The sequence below is a fragment of the Miniopterus natalensis genome, chromosome 14 (genome assembly GCF_054644295.1).
Source record: "Miniopterus natalensis isolate mMinNat1 chromosome 14, mMinNat1.hap1, whole genome shotgun sequence".
In the NCBI taxonomy this organism is placed as follows: domain Eukaryota; kingdom Metazoa; phylum Chordata; class Mammalia; order Chiroptera; family Miniopteridae; genus Miniopterus; species Miniopterus natalensis.
Window position 1 is genome coordinate 49,489,372 of NC_142094.1, and position 17,197 is coordinate 49,506,568.

Here is a 17,197-nt window from a genome sequence, read left to right on the forward strand (position 1 = left end):
CTTCAAGGAGCTGGAAATGAGGCTGAAGACAAAACTATAGAAACCAATTTCTAATGACCATCAAGGCCACCAGTGCAGAGCACAGAGGTCTAGGAATCCAGAGGAGAGAGATTGTGTCCCAGGCAATCACGTAGGAGGGTAGGTGGGACCTGACAGAAAAACTGGGGAAAGCGTGTGTGATCAGAGATTGCAATGGGTGGGTGCAGAGGACTCCTGGTGTTCAGATTGCCCACAGTCCTCCTTTTACCTTCCAATGGCAGCACCTTCATTTCCCATTGAGGAGCTACCTGAACCCAGGCTCTGTAGGACTGACAGGCTGCCGTGTCTTGTCCAGGTCAAGGGGTGAACGCATTACCCAAGCAAGGACATTCAGAGAATTTGGAGTGGGGATTTAAATCTTGAGCAGAATGAGCCAAGAAGGGAGCCCTTCAGAAGGACAGTCGACACGAACCCATGGCCTTGCTGCTGAGACTGTCCTTTTGCAGAGACAGTCAGTGAATTCCTGCTCCCTTGGTACCCGCAGCCCCCTGGGCACTGTCCTCTTTGAGCCTGTGGGCTTATTTTTTCTGTTGACTTGATGAGCCACCCTATGTCATTTTCATAAATTCCTTTTTTTGGGGGTGGGAGGGAGGGGCTCAGATTAACTAGAATTAGTTCTATTATATATAGTTGTCCAGAGAATCGTAAATGGTAGCTTGGACAAAGGTTAGAGCACTAGAAGGAGATGTGCTTGTGTAGAGATGGGTGGTCAGCCTGGTTAGCATGGAGAGCACATGCTGGAGAGCTAGCAGTTGGAGTTAAAGCTGGAAAGGTCAGTGGGGTTTGGAACAGGGAGGACCTTGACTGCTAGGCTCCAGTGATCCAATCAAGGCAACACTGTAGGGAGAGTAAATGGGGAGGGGCCGGGGTGGAGATAGGGAAGTCAGCTTCTGGTGCAAATGCTCACACTAGTCTCCACTATTTATTTGATTTAATATCATTTTTCGAGAACTGATCATATGCCAGGCTCAGTGCTGGATTTTAGGACTAGGGAGATGCTTAATACACAGTTCCTGGCTTCCCAGAGCCTCCAAGGTAGAGGGTAAATCAGACCAGTGGGTGTGAGAGAGAAATCACTAAGATTAGTGTAAAGTAACAGGTCTTTGTCTTGTGTAAGGGAAAGTGGTTGACTCATGTTGGGCTAGGGAAGGTTTCACAGAGGTAGTGATTTCTGAAGAGAGTGTTGGATAGCAATTTGCCAGGTGATCACAGTGGAGGTGGGCATAGGCATTGGGATTAAAGGCGTGGAGTTCTGGAAAAATATATCAGGATTAGTGACAAAGATTTAGCATCATAAATAGATAATATGATAGTTATTAAGTGGGAGCAGATGAAATTGCCCAGGCACATAGATGATAGTCGTAGAGAAAAAAAAAGCAAGGACTAGACTCTGAGGATCACCGATAATTAAAGGACGGGCTGGAAAAGGGGGTGCCACCCAGCAGAGGACCCTGAGACAGGAGTGAGTGTTCAGGAGAGTCACAGTCAGGGTGTCGCTGAAGCCGGGAGAGCAGAGAGTGGCAGGATGGGAGGAGTGGAATGTCAGATGCCACAAGATTAAATAAAAATAGAACCAAGGAATGCCCATTAGTTTGGGTAAAGGAAAGGTCATTAGTCTTAAGTGGGAGTCATCTCAGTGGAATGGGGGGGTGTGGGCGAGATTACAGGGCGGAGCTGGGGGATGCGGCTGGGATGTGTGACCCCGGCTGGAAGGAGAGAGGTGTTAGCAGCAAAGGGGAACAGAGGTCAAAGGAGGCTGCTGCTTTTGTTTTGCTTTGTTAATGAGAAATACTGGTGACAATTAGCCCTGGAGGTCCATGGCGTGGACTAGAGTACACAGATCACCTTGCATGACAGCTGCCCTCTAGAGGGAAGGGTTTGGGGTTAGCAGGACTTCATTATTATTCTCGTAAAACAATAATTCCCACTGGAGAATCCCCACTTGGTGTTGAGTGTCCTTCTGGAGGGCTGGTCAGCTGGTAGGTGTTATGTCCACTTCAAGCTTCACAACTTTTCCAGTCCGTTTTATTAGTCGGTCAGGAATCATTAGGTTCCACGTCGCAGAAACCCAGCTTTAAGTAAAGAAAAAGAAGCAGCCCAATCTTGTAAAGTCAAGCAAAATCTCTTTCAGAATTCTCTGGAACCAGAAACTAATTAACCAACTGTAATCTATTTGTGCCTGTCTGTCTGTCTTATCTGTCTGCCTCTCTGCTGTGTTTCTTTCTAAATGTAGGCTTCATTTGCAACCACCGCTTGTTCTTTGTAGCTAGAACAATGGTTGCTATTAGCGTCTAAACTCCTGTTCTCACAGCTCTACCGAGAGAGGAAAAGACTTTCCCGTTGCTCCGGGACTTCGACTGGTCAGATTGGGTCATATGTTCCACCCACTCGAGACCAGTGTGGCCAGAGGGTTTGAGCTACTACTTGGGTCCAGCTAGGATGAGGAGCCCATCTTTTGCCAAGTCACTGTGGCTGAGAGGCAGGGTCATGGACAGCATGTGCCGGTGCCCTGCGTGGGGAAGGAGAGCCTCGGAAGAGTGGGGACTGTTGCCTGAGAACAGAAGCGTGCTAGGCAGATAAAACGATGAATGTCAGTGAGTTTGGTGAGCACAAAACATACGTGCAGTCTCCGAGCAGATGGTTTGGAATGGGGGTGGGGGAGGGGGTGTGTTCTGAAAGTACCTCCCGGGAAAGGGGATTATAGTTCGGTTGTAACTTGATTCTGGTAGAGTTTGAGTAAACCAAATACAGAGACTTAGCGCTTCTGAGTATAAAAGTAATTTCACTTGTATCAGCTTATTTGAGCTAAAGATAACCCAGTGGGTATTTTTTATCTTCATTTTTGAGAGTACAGACAGTCTCAGAAAAAAGAACTATTTCTTACCCAGTATCCTATAATCAGTGAGTAGGCAATGTCTTTGGGTTTGGAATCGGTAGTCCTGACTTCAAATATCTCTTCCATTACACCTAATTCTTTATGATAATTATTAAATGGTAGCAGATGAAATTGTCCATATATATAATATATATTTTATTGATTTCAGAGAGAGAGGAAGGGAGAGGGAGGCAGAGATAGAAATATCAATGAAAGAGGGTCATTGATCGGCTGCCTCCTGCACACCCCCTACTGGGGATCGAGCCCACAACCTGAGCATGTGCCCTGACCGGGAATCAAACGTTGATCTCCTGGATCCTAGGTTGATGTTCAACCACTGAGCCATGCCAGCCGGGCTACACCCAATTCTTAATGTTAATGAAAGTACAGTTTTTTAAAGGATGGTAAGATCTTGCCTAGTTTTAGTAACTGTTTTTGTGATTTTTACATTGTACCTGTAAATCAGTTTATTGCCGGTTTATTATAGTGAAGACTGCGGATTCCTCATGCCACCACTAAACCTGCTGTTGTCCACACAGTCTTCTCTAAAGAATGAAACAATTTTTGGTTTATCTTTAAAACGTTATGGCATCCCTCAATCGCTAGGTACTCCACAGATTATGTATTTCTACAGAGACTAGAATTAGTGGCTTTAGCGTGGTTTCTAACCCACCAGAGAATGATGTGGTCAGTTGCCCAATATGGTAATTCTCTAATCTGACTGACCAGACAGGAAAAAGGTACACAAAAATAGAAGTTTTTAAATATTACATTCATTTATATCCTTAGCAACTTTCTGATATTATTGTTTGTTTCAGATGAGAAGAAACAGATGGTTGCAAATGTGGAGAAACAGCTTGAAGAAGCGAAAGAGCTGGTATGTACAGACTTGGTGATACATTTGAGCACATGACCAGAGCTGCTCAACCTGATGCCTTCTGCTGGCCTGGTTTCTACCTTGTAGGAATGTGAAATGACTAATTAGCATTTTATAATTTAAAATTCAGCTGTTTTTAAATTGAAGAGAATGTAATAGTTTCGTGGGATTTTATTTTTCTCAATAAAGGTGATTCATTAAATGTCCATCTTTAATTTTTATTCCTTAATAATACTTTTTATAATAGCTGTCAATAGCTAATGCTTATTAGAGGCACACTGGGTACCAGACACTAGGGTAAGGATAGTACATGTTTTATAATATTAGTTTTCACAAAAACTCTGTGAGATAAGTACTGTTTGTCAAAAACTGTTAAGGATCTGAGATTTTCCCTACTTGCTCACTAATAAGTGAGCTTGCCACGACTTCATGGATGCTGATAGAAGACATGAGATTCCTAGGTCAGAGACAAAAGACTTTTATTACAGCAAAAGCAGCTGCCAGAACTTGAGCATCCTTGTATTAGTTCCTGAGCCCCAATTCCCACAGGGGTGATGCATGCCTGCACAGACAGTGGAATGTCTTACCAGAGAGGAACATGGAGCCTGGGAAACATACTGGCTTACAGCAGCCCATAAGCAAGCCTGCCCTTTGTCCCAGAGGGACACATTAGTTCCTCCCCCAAAATTGCTCCCTGCAAATACTACCTTGAGAAATGTCCAGGAAAAAAAGTGGTTAGGGCCTTGCATTCTTGCCACGCCCAGCAAGACTTCTAGTGATTTTCAACACTGTTATTACACCCCTCCCCTCATTTTGTAGATGGGAAAAGTGAGGCTTTGAAAGATTAAGTAACTTGTCGGAGGTCCACACCCAGTAAGTGGTGGAGTAAGACTTTGTATCTATCTGTGCTAAACCCAGAGCTCTAGCTCATCCACTACTTTTTAAAATATAAATACATTCACAGGGAGCAAAAAATATTGTGTCCCAATATTTGGTTTTAAAAGCCAAATATTGCAAGTATGATTCAGCTTGTTACTGCATTGTGGTCCTAAATGAGTGTGAACGCAGGCATCTGACTTGAAAGCCTGTCTCCTTAACCATCGTAAGATTTCTGCATCACCTCCCATTAGATGCTCATGTGTTGTATTCGAAGTGCTGTATGATGACAGGTTGTTAAAAAGTGCCCTGCTGTGATTTCAGTGAGCTCTGTGTAATTTAGCGTTTTACTGTATCCATTTAACTCCCAGTCAACGTGGTTATAAAGAATAAGCAGTGACGCTGGAGGTTGAGATCACATGTTGGTTGGTATGTGATTTTTCTAATCAGAAAAAACTTTCCAGAAGAATTTTTACCCAGTGACAAGGCTGAGCAGACATTCTGTGCTTAATGTTAGAATAATGGTTTGGTTTGTCTTCCCAAACCAGTTCTGGTGGTTTGGGGTCAGAACACCAGACCAGGTTGAATGATGGGATGCTTCAGACATATTAAAATCATTGTTAGTAAGGATGTTTGAATTAATGCACGCGTTTTAATAGAAATTCCGGACAAAGAAAGTGCCTTTGCACTCTTGGTGAGCACTCAGTAACTATTTGTTCACCGAAACAAAAATTAAGCACAAAAGGCGTCCCAATGTTATTTGATCGCAGGAAGTTAGCTCCCTGGACCTGGTTCCTCAGCTGCAATGAGGACTTGACATTAAATCCTTTCAGCTCTCAACATCTGGTCAAGTAAAGAATAAGCACATGGTTTAGATGACGCTTTCTCTCCCACCAGCTTGAACAGATGGATTTGGAAGTCCGAGAGATCCCGCCCCAGAGCCGAGGAATGTACAGCAACAGAATGAGGAGCTACAAGCAAGAAATGGGAAAACTTGAAGCAGATTTTGTGAGTCGGACTCCGTCCTTTGTCGTTCACTGACCCTTACGCTGCATTTTCCCTGTGTCTCTGTCGTGCCTCCCGTGCCCCGCTCAGCGCTGGGTGTGTTGTCTTCGGGAGCGTGCTCCAAAGACGAGCCACGGCTTTTGTTGTTTGTGACCTGGGGCCTGAGAATGCTTACAGAGCTAGCTAAGGATGGAGTGCGAGGGATACAGGACTCATGGCCCACAGATATACCCAAACCTGTGGTCCTTTCAGTTTGGACAGTATTTATTGGTATTTAGCATTTAATAGAATGTTGAAACCCAGTTTCAGGCCTTACGGAGTTTGCAGCCTTTTCAGTGCAGTGTGCTTGGGTGGACTTCAGAGGCTCATGCATGTCTTGAAATTATACAGTCATGCGTCGCCCGATGATGTTTTGATCAACAACGGACCACATATCGATGGAGCTGAAAAGTTTCTGTCGCCTGATGATGTTGTAGCTGCCGTAATGTCCTAGCTCAGCGCCTGACTCTCGTGTGTGTGGTGATGTTGGTGTAAACCTGCTGCACTGTCTGTCATATAAAAGTATATCACATATAATTTACAGTGCATCATACTTGATCGTGACAATAAATGACTGTCTTACAGGTTTATGTGTATACTATAGTATAATTTTTAAAAATATTATTTTAGACTGTTCTCTTTGTACTTACATAAAAAGAAGTTTTCTGTAAAATGTTGTGCTCCACTGCAGCCTCCTCCGTCCCCTGTAACCACACCTCTTGATTGCACGTCTTTCCTGCGCTTAATTTAATCTCATGCTGTTTTGTGCACCGTGCCTCTAAGAATACAAAACCCACTGCTAATGTTGCCAGTAAGAGCCCATGTGGAGCGACTGACCCGAAGTCAAAATTAAAAGCCATTAAGGACCGTGAAGGTGGAGAATCGGTGATGTCTGTTGCTCGCGTCAGTCGGGGCCCATTCCACCACAGCGACCCCCCGAAGAACAGAGCAAAGTGACAGAAGCTGTTAAAGTCTCTGCCTTATTGAAGGAAATGGGACTTAAACAAAAACCAAAGGAAGGCCTGTGTCAGACATGGAGAAACTTCTAATGACCTGGAGTGAGGACCAGATGCAGAAGCATGGCCCTCGCAGCACCATGACCGTCATGGCCAAAGCAAAATTCGTTTGCAGTGTTGAATGATAAGGCCGGAGCTGGCTGTGACGTCAAATTTACTGCGGCCTCTAGGTGGTCTGAACAGCTCAGGAACTGTTATTCATTCTGTAACGTGAAAGCGAGTCGGGAGTCAGCGGGGGCTGGTGGGAAGGCAGCCGAAGAATTTGGCAGCTCTAAATAAACTGACTGGAGGAAAATTTCTTACCAGAGCAAATATTCATTATGGTCGAATCCTCCCTATTCTGGAAACATGCCTGAAAGGACTTTCACTAATACGTAAACCAAGTCAACGCCAGGTTTCAAGGCTTTTAAGGACAGGATCACAGCCTTGCTTGGTGGCAGTGTTGCAGGCTGCAAATAGAAACCGGCTGTGATCTGGCACAGTGAGGACCCCAGCGCTATCAAGCACATCAGTAAGCACACACTGCCAGTGTCCTGCAGGAGCAATAACAAATCCTGGATGGCTCTGTGACTCAGCTTCTCCCAAAGATGCCGTCCCGATCACTGTGCCAGAGAAATGGAGGACTGTTTGGACAATAACGTACCTTCAGTATTTTGCTTATTGTTGCTAATGCTCCTAGACCTTCTCCTTTTATTGGCAGTCTTCATCTCCACCTTAAAGTAGCATTTCTCCCCCTAAACACCATCTCTTTGATTCGACCAGTGGATCAGGGAGTTACAGAAGCTTTTAAGGCCTCCCACTTGAGGAGGGCCTTTGCCCGGGTATTGCTGCAATTGAGGAAGACACCGGTGCAGTCTGGAAGGATTATGACATCTGTGCTGCATCAGGAGCCTTGCTTGGGCTCTGGGTCAGTCACCAAGGAGTGATGATGACATCAAGAGTTCCACCCATGACTTCAAGGGATTTGCCAAGAATGCGGAAGTTGTAAAAATCAGCAAGGCTGTGGGGTGGGGGGACGTGGGCAGTCACTGGTTAACGGGTATGGAGTTTCAGTTTTACAAAGTGAAAAGTTCAGAGGTTGTTTGCTCTGCAGCGTGAATACATTTAACACTTGATCTGTACACTTAAAAATAGCTAAGGTGGTAAATTTTATGTTATGCGTGTTTTACCAGAATTAAAAAGTAAAATTGAAAAAAAAGATACTGATGAGGAGAGATCTGAGCTTTACCTGGGAGTGATAGGACTCATGGGTAGGCATGTAAATCAACTATTTCTGACCCTGGCATCTAAATTCAGAAAGAAAGTCAAGAATTTACAAGGATCTTTCTGCCTCTGTTCCTGCCTTCAGTCTTTTAGAAACTACACCTTCTAGGCTGTAGGATATCTTCTCACTACAAGGCCAGTGGTACTGGATGTAGTAGACCTTCCACCTAGAGTCTAGAAATAGGGTGATCTGCATGTTTGCCTGTTTATATTTTGATGGATATTTTCCTGTGAAGTCGAGATGGGCTATGTCAGTGACTGGTGCAGTTGCCTTTTAAATTGTGTTCCTGTTCATTAAAATAATTAGAATTTGTGATGGACCTAAATGTGAAAAGAAAAGGAACACCTGCTTCTATGCTCTGTACTAGATAAACCTTCTCTAGCCACACTGTGGAAGGTGGGCTCTCTCAGCAGGAATATGAGATACGGTGAAGAAGCTGGATTGATTTAAGAATTGGATGACTCAGATTTATACTTAGACAACTCTAATTAAAGTCCGTGTTTCAATATAAATGATGAAAGGGAATAAAATATTTATAAGGATTATTTTAGTTTGCTTACCTCATTTTTATGAAACTTTTCCAATGACTTTTCCTTTGGTTTCTAAAAGGACTAAGTGTATTAGTTTTCTAGAGCTGTCATAACAAAGAACCACAGATTGTGTGGCTCAAACAACAGAAGTTATTTTCTCACATTTCCGGAATCTGGAAGCCTGAGATCAAGGTGTCAGTAGGTTCGTGTCTTAAGCTCTCTCCTTGGCTTGTGGTTGGCCGCCTTCTCCCTGTGTCTTCCCAGGGTCTTTCCTCTGTCTTAATGTGTTTTAATTTCTTCTTGTTGTAAGGAAGCCAGTGACCTGCTGGATTAAGGCCCACCCTAACGACTTCATTTTAATTCAGTTAGCTCTTTAAACACCCTGTCTCCAAATACAGTCTCATTCTGAGGGACTTAGGGTCAGAACTTCAAGGTATGAATTGGGGAGACACAGTTCAGCCCAAACCACCAAATTTAGTTTTGATCTTTTCTAATTAAAATTTTTTTCAGAAATTAAATTGCTTCCGTGGCTTACAAGTCACCTAACTCAGGTGTGTTTTTTTTCCTGAAGGATATGATCCTGGGTAGATTCTTTCAGGTATTTGGATATTGCATAGTTGGATAAGTATTCCTCAGGTGTGTTTTCTATTATAAATAAAAATAGAACCGGCAAGCATGAGCTAAGCATTTATGCTCCAGGCTATCATTAACAATCCATGTGTTTGTGTGTGTATTTGCTCCCACAGCTTTCTTCTGGGTCAGGAAACATCATTATAAAGTGCTTTAGCGTATTTCATTTTACTGCATGGAGAATAGAAAGAGTAGGTATGGATTCCTGTCCCCGTTTCACACATGACAGAACCAGGAGGCTCAGATTGACTAGGATTTCATTCACCAAGTCTTTCGTGAGCCCTGTGGTGTGTCAGGTACTGTCCTAGATGCTGGAAAGAAGCCTCTAAGATAGATAAAGATCTTGCTCTCAGGAATTCAAATTCTAACGAGAAAGACAATAATTACCAAATACACACATGTACCATAATTTCTGGTAATTACAAATGCTGTAAATAAAAGTAGAGGGACTAAATGGATAGAGAGTGATGAGCAGGGTGGTTGTGGTTAAGAGCCACGGTGATTGTGGGGCTCATTTCAGGTGTTTCCCTTCTCCGAGGGACTGCGATCCTATGCTGCCTATTGCCCAGTTTTTGAAAACAATTGCTTCATACATTTTGTCCATTTTTATAGTTGTTTAGAGTGGGAAGGTTAGTCTTGACTAATTTCTCTGTCTTGACTGGCATGAAAGTTCAGTGTCATTTTACTGTTTATTAATCCTTAGAAGATAGTTGTGTACACCTGAGAATGAAAAAGCAATAGTCTACTGTTTACAATGATCTATCATAGAATTTAATGTGTAACTTAATAAATAACTACTTAAAAGATTTTGAAATTCAGGTTATAATCTGTGTTTATAATTGTGGGAACTTGGGGTAAGGCATTGGTTACCTTTAACCCCTTTATGTTGTTGCTACTTATGATGATTCTGTTCACTTGCCTAATTCCATTCTTCTTGACTTTTGGCTTCACATAACCTAATATTTTTAATTTTTGGCTTCTTATAGCTTCAGAGTAAGTTAGGAATATTAGGTGCAGAGAAGTTAAAATTCAGTCACCTTATTTTTTAGGTGAGGAAACGGAGGACCAGGAAGACCAAATGGCTTACCTTAGAGTCGGGCTGCTTTTTAGATCTAGGACCAGAATCAAGGAATCTGCACGCATGTTCTAACATTCTCCCCATGATCCTTTGTCACCCCCCAACCTCAGCTTCATGTTTCCACAAAAGTCAATTTAATAGCCTCTTTATGTATTGGGAAACAATTTTTTAAAAAATTAGAATTCATATACTTAAGCTGTTTTTATAATTTCTTCCTTCAGTGTTTGAGTGAGGTTAGCTGGGGCATGGTCATGTCAGGACATTCCAGGAAATGAACCAGCTAACTGGAGAGAAAGTGTAGTTGAGGGGTTTTTAAGTTTAAAGATTATTTGCTTCTTAAGAAAGTAAAATCAAACAAAAAAAGCCTAAACTTGTACAAACCAAAAAACACTGACGTTATATAAACTATTTGACCACGTCTCAGTTGGTAGAAAAGATAGAAACAAGTAAGTGATGCACCAGGATTAGGTCCCTGAAGTATGAGGACTCCGTGTGCTGAATGCCTTTTACGTCTCTGATCTTGTCCTGCGATGCTGGTGCCATCTTGTGGTTGATTTGTGTAGTTGCATATTTCTTTTTTTCTTGTAGCCAAGCTGAACTTCCTTTAAGACATATTCACACACATCTAGGATTTGGGTGGAGGATCAGATTGTAATGAATGTTAGTAGTAGAGCTTTTGAGCCCCGGTCTCAAGTTCACTTCTGTCCCAGGTCAGCGGTGCCCAAATGCTGTCCTTTCCCTGTTTGGCAGGCTATGTGATGTGATTGTTAGACCTGCTCCTAGGGCAGAGCTGTCTACATCAGAGAATGGCACTTCTATTGACCGTCTCAGCAGTGAGGCTGAATGGTCCTAGAAACCCAACTACCTGCAGACTCTCGGAGCTGGTCCCTTAGGTCAGGGTTCAAAGGATATTGTGGAACAGCTTGAAGCTTTTACTGCTACTACCTGCACTCTCTTTTAACAGGTGAATGGACAACTTGAGCATCTGAGTTTATGAATAAAGCCAGTACCCATGTTCTATTTTTTTAAAGTCTAAGACAGACTAAAGGAGTGCAAACAAGAAAGATGGACCCTTTTAAATTTTGACTTTTGTTGAAAAGTCAAGAACGTGATGCTTCTGTTTACATTTTATCTTCTCTGTTCTGATTCCGGGGATATTTTATGCCTATTCTGTGGAAGCTGTAGAAAACCATGAAAGCATGTTTTAGAGAGTGGGATCGTGTCAGTGGTAATATGTTATAATTATGGCATCAGCTGATCTTTCTTGCAGAAACATGAGTACATTCTAGAAAGAAATAAGAAAGCCAGACTGGACAGACCATCGCAGAAAAGGAATTTCCTTCCACTATGTGCACTTAACAAATATGCTTTCCATTTAAAAAATTATATTTGTTGTTTGAAATTCTGTAAAAATAATGCCTGCTTATTATGGAATATTCTTAAAGAGTAGAAAGAAGAAAAAAATCACCTTAGCTCTGTTACCCCAAAAGATCCACATATTAACATTTGATTTGTTTCCTTGCAATCTTCCCTTCCCTTCTCCCTTGCATAATTTATTGTTTTATTTTACATAATAATGATGTTACTCTATCCACATTTTTTACCTTTTTTAAAACACAGATTCTAAAATTGGTATTTCCCATTTCTATAAATTCTTAATCGCTTTAATGGTAACAATATTTCTATCAGTGATGTTAGTTCATCTTTTGTTGAGTCCTAATATATTTCCATTAACTCCCTCCATAATTTATTGTGCTGCAATCAACATATTAGAACAGGATTATTTTCATCAAAAAAAGAAATTCATCACTTCTCAGAAGGCAGATGCCCGAATCATAGTGTATCAACAATATTATAGCTCTTATTAAATATTCCTTGGAATTACATTTTTATTGTGACTCATCAGATCATTTTGTTTTTATTTCTCCATATCTTCTCTGTGTTAGAATGTGATTTCAGAAATAAAAATCATAGGCAGACCAGGGCTAAGCACTTTATATGCATTACTCATTTAACCCACAATTGTATGAGAAAGATGCTGTAATTAGCTGCCATTATGGGGATTTTACAACTCTGGAATTAAATACAACTGAGATTTTTTTTTTTTAAAGATACTCTTCCATGGGAGATGCTATACTAATACTGGTAAGGCTAGCAGATATGCTCGGCTTTCGATATCTGATCTAAAACTGAACTCATTTTACATTTCCAATATTTCTTAATCAGAAACTGAAAAATATTCTAGTTATCTGGATATGACTGACCTTTAAGGGAGAAAGCAATACTGTATTTTTGTGCATGTATATGATTTTCTTTGTTTGCAGATATTTTCTTCTGACTGTGGTTCCCAAGTTCCTGCTAGGTGAAATGGTTAGAAAATCATCATGCAGTTAACCGGCCTCCTTTGTTTGTAGGCTTCTCATTCCAGGCTTTGACCTTGGTAAATCTGTTACTCACAAAGTAGCCTCCAATAATTTCAAAGGCTAACACAGGAAATGGACACACCTTATAGGGAAGAGACCAAAGTCTATTTTCAGCTGAAGTGATGCCTCCTGGGGGCTGATTTGTGCTCCAGTCTCCTAATCCAAGAGGCTGTAAAAGGCTTGTGTTCTTGACCCTTGGACCCACCATGTTTACTTGCATGAAACAGTAGTACCTACTAAATATTGTGTCATTGGTCTTATGTACTGAATTTGAGGTTGGCCTTAATAGATTTTCTTTACTTTGGAAGCTCTGACACTTTCTTCCAATGGGAATGTTTTTACGGTAACTACTTTGGGCTTTAGCCTCTTGCCTTTAGTTCCTATAGAGCTTTATGACCTACAAAACTAACTTCCATGTCCACTGTGGTCATTGGCAAAGTTGAAGTCCGTACTGGTATAGATAGATCAGTGTGTGCATTCATACATTCCCGTGTGTGTAAATTTAAAAAAAAAAAAAAAATGGTGTCAGATTTCTGATTGGATTTTGCAGTTTTATTGGAATGTTTTTCCTACCTACTTAGTAACTTTTTTAATCATTGGAATTAAAGTTATAGTGCCATTTTATGGCATTAGGGACAAATTCCTGTTACAGCTTTTCTAGTGGTTTCCTAGTGATGTTTCTAGTGGTTCGGGTGTTCTAAGCAGGTTAAATTATTTTCTGGAAACAGTGCTCAATTGCTTTAAAACAAAATATATATATAAAGTTTACTGATTTTAATATCTCTGCTTGTATTTCTTCTCAAATGATTGTTGACTTTTCTGTTGTTTGTTTGTTTTGCCTAACTTCTTCGATCTTACCAAAAAAATAAAGAGGAGAGACAAAAACACAGATTTTGAAAGGTTAATTATAAACCCCTGACAACTTTGGCCTCATTATTAGTCACTAGATGGCACTGTTTATTTGCAGAGTGCCAATTTTTTTTTTTTTTTTTTAAAGGAACTGGTAGTAACTGAAATTACTGCCTCATGAATAAAATATTTCTGATGGGATTTGCATTTCTATATTGGCTGAAGACACTGTTGAATGTTTTATTAACCAGCCCAGTGCAACTGTCAGCCTATTAAAGAGATCCAATGGTCCCTGTTTGGATAAATAAACTAAATAAATCCAATTCGTCAAATTGTGTTCCTGGCTGTTTATTTTCCATTCTTTTGATGTACAGTTTATTTTAAGTTAAAGCCACACTGGTTTAAAAATTAATGGGAAAATGTTATTTGGTGTTTGGAACATGAAGAAGCTAATTGCCACAGTCAACACGCCAGCTCTGTTTTAATGTTAAATTGTTTGCTCATAAATAGTAAACTTTTTAATGGTTGCTTATAAACTGTCCCATGGTCAAAAAATAGTCTGATGTTCTATGACTATCGGTCAAAGACTGCGTTATCAAGATCTGTGGAATCCCAGTTTAATTTCCCTGGGGAAAGTACTATTTCAAGCCTTGTACGTGGTTTTGTCTGTGAGTCATGCTCAGTTTTCATGGATGATATATTATTCCTTGGAAAGAAAAGTACTAATTGATTTTTAAATGAAATGCCCTTTATCAGAGTACTACTTGCCAGTCACTTTCCTGGTAAATGCCAAACCTCAAAGCGGAGACAGTGATGCCCGTAGTGATGTCACTGGGGCAGCCAGAGGCCTTGCGACCAGGCTCCACGCTCCATACAGAAGCAGTGCCCACACGTTCATTGCCTTCTTGAAGCTTATGTTCTGGGGATCTTGAAACTCACAGCTGTGTTATTTCATACCACTGACTGAGCTACAGCTTTCATACTTAGGCCCTAGGGTTACAAAAATATTCGAATAAAGCGTGTCAGTTTTGTGCATTGCTACACTGAGTAAGTTAGCAACTGGCAATGACACATCCTGCTTCTGACTTTTACTTCTCATTTCTTTTTTTCACAAATCCTCAGTTGCTTTTTATGCCATTCCCATTGTCTTTTATCTGGTTCTGCATTTGTGAGGTTCAGGACAAAACTTAAAACAGATTAGGCACTTCTGACTTAGCATATAGCTTTTAGGAGTATTCACGGCCTGTGATAAAGACCGAGCCAGGTCTGATCTCTAGGGTGAAGGTTTTTAATCGTGTAATAGCGGTTGAAGAGTTTTGCTGTGTCAACTATTTTGAGCTTTCCTGCGCAAGAAGTTAAAACAGGGCTGGAAAAGATTTCTCCAGAGTCTTCGCTCTTGATTTCAAATCCTTGGACGCCTTTCAGGAAATGGACCATGTATAGAGACAGTCTCATTTTTTGCTTAGGTTGTTTTGTTTAGCTTTGCGTCCTTTAGTTCCCCAAATGGAAAAATAAATCATATTTAAGAGTAAAACCAAAGAACAAATGCGGAGTCAAATCACTTTTTGGCTTTTAAGAAGTTCATCAGATCCCAGATTAAAAGCCTTTGCTAGAAATGCCCCCGAAATTCATAAGTGTGCTCACACTGGGAAACACCGAGAAACCAGACTCTGTCCTCAGCGCATCTCCTTAGTTCTTGAGGCTCCTCGTGCCTTTGCAAATTCACAAAAGCTGCTGCAGCTCGAGCTCCATCACAGACACTCTAAGGAAATGTGCCAGTTTTAGTTCTGTTAAATATTGTTTAGAACAAGTTATCGCTGTCTGGGACTTTGAGACCTGCTGTGGAAATGGAGATTTCTGTGCTGGGTTATGAAGAAGTTGGCCTGTAATTGCATCCTTCAAACGGGCGCGTGTGGAGAGTGGGTCAGACTTTATGGTTTGGAAACTCACGTACAATATTGCTGGGGCATGAAATGGAAATATAGAAATAAAAATTTCTTCAAAATGTATTCTGTACTTTAAAACAAGGCCGCCTTTTTGTTAATGTCTTCTGATTATTTTACCCTTGGACTTTCATAATGGAACATTGCATCTTTGCACGTTCAGTTTTGTTCTGTTGTTTTCTTATTTTGATCTTTTTTTATATACACCCAGTCTGCAAATAAATTTCAACTGAATATTAGGGTGGTTCTTATTTATGGACATACGTGATTTTTATTTTTTTAAATTTTTTAAAAAATATGATTTTATAGATGAGAGAGAGAGAGAAAGAGAAAGGGAAGAGAGAAACATTGATCAGCCGCCTCTTGCGTGCCCCCTACTGGGGATCGAGCCCACCACAGCCTAGGCATGTGCCCTGACTGGGAATCGAACTGGTGACCTCTCAGTGCACTTCCAGAATGATGCTCAGCTAACTGAGCCACACCAGCCAGGGCTACACATGTGGTTTTTAAAGTAAAGCTTAGAAAGGGGAAGACTATCTCTGTGGTTAGAATCTTGCAGATTTATATTCTTTTTAGTTTTAATGAAGTTTAAATTATTATTATTTTTTTTAAAGAATGTGGTTATTCATTTTAAATGCTGTCCCTATGTGACAGCTTTATTTACACTTTAAAAATAACATGTATATATTGTTAGGAATGTGTTGCGAATGGTCCATCCCATATTTTTCTGATACTGTGTGCCAGCTAAATTCAGTCATGAACCACTTTGCCAAGAGAAGACGCGTGAAACAGAGAGAAAAGGCTGGGACAGTGGACCTGAGACCGCAGATGTAGCGTATTCACACTGCACCTCAGTTTCTGTATCTGCAAATTTGGATTATCACATCAATTCTGCTTACCTAATGGGGAAATATGAGAGTCACACATGATAATAAATGTGCAAATGCTTTGAGAACCTAACTGGTTTTTAGTCAGTGACTTTGCTAAGTACTGGTAGTAATCCTACAATTAAAGAGTTTAGAGGTTAAAGTATTTCCAAGTCTGAAGATTCCTTCCACATCCTAAAAACGAGCACCCTCTTTCTCAGTGATTCAGTAGACTAACTGTAGGGACTTACACAAAGGACTGAAACGTGAAATCTTCTGTCTCATTCTCAGATATGACCTTCTAAGTTGGATTGCTTTTATATTCTAGCGCATTTTTTCTTGTCAAAGACATGTTAGAAATTAATCCTTGCAAGCAAGCTTTCTCCTTGACCTTGTGGTAGTAGAGTCAGAATTAAAGGTAGAAGAATTATGATGCTATGTATTATTCTGTATGATTTTATTGTGTGTATCATGTTACTAATTAGAGTTATATTTCTGCTGAGTTTTCCATCTAGCCTTCAAAGTACATGTCGAATTATTTCCTTTGGATTCTTTCCCATTCCTTTCCTAATTTCTAATAACTTACATTTCCCAGAAACTATTAGAAGTCACTGTCTGTGCATTGTTATATCATATTGGTCTAACATTACCAGTATTGAGAAGGAGAGGGGGGAGATTCTATAGTATCTGTTCAATATTGTCATTAATGTCAACCAAGAATTGACTTTTGTGTATCTGCGGCCAACAACCACATAGCATTGTAATTAAAAAGTTCCAAATATTGTTATATACTGAGAATTTGGTTTAGAACATGCCCCATTACATAAGACAGTGTTATACACAGCTAGAAATAATAATGGAGAAAGCTAAAATAATTTAATTCAAAT

At 40.6% G+C, this 17,197-nt stretch overlaps 1 protein-coding gene across 2 annotated transcripts in view; it reads left to right on the forward strand.

The window, feature by feature from the left end:
- Positions 1–17,197, forward strand: part of VTI1A (vesicle transport through interaction with t-SNAREs 1A) — a 278,749-nt gene that overhangs the window by 4,422 nt on the left and 257,130 nt on the right. For both annotated transcript variants that reach the window (XM_016212143.2, XM_087823943.1), the window contains exons 2-3: positions 3,733–3,791; positions 5,565–5,675. In XM_016212143.2, the coding sequence (XP_016067629.1) occupies positions 3,733–3,791; positions 5,565–5,675 (170 nt within the window). The remainder of the gene's footprint in view (positions 1–3,732; positions 3,792–5,564; positions 5,676–17,197) is intronic.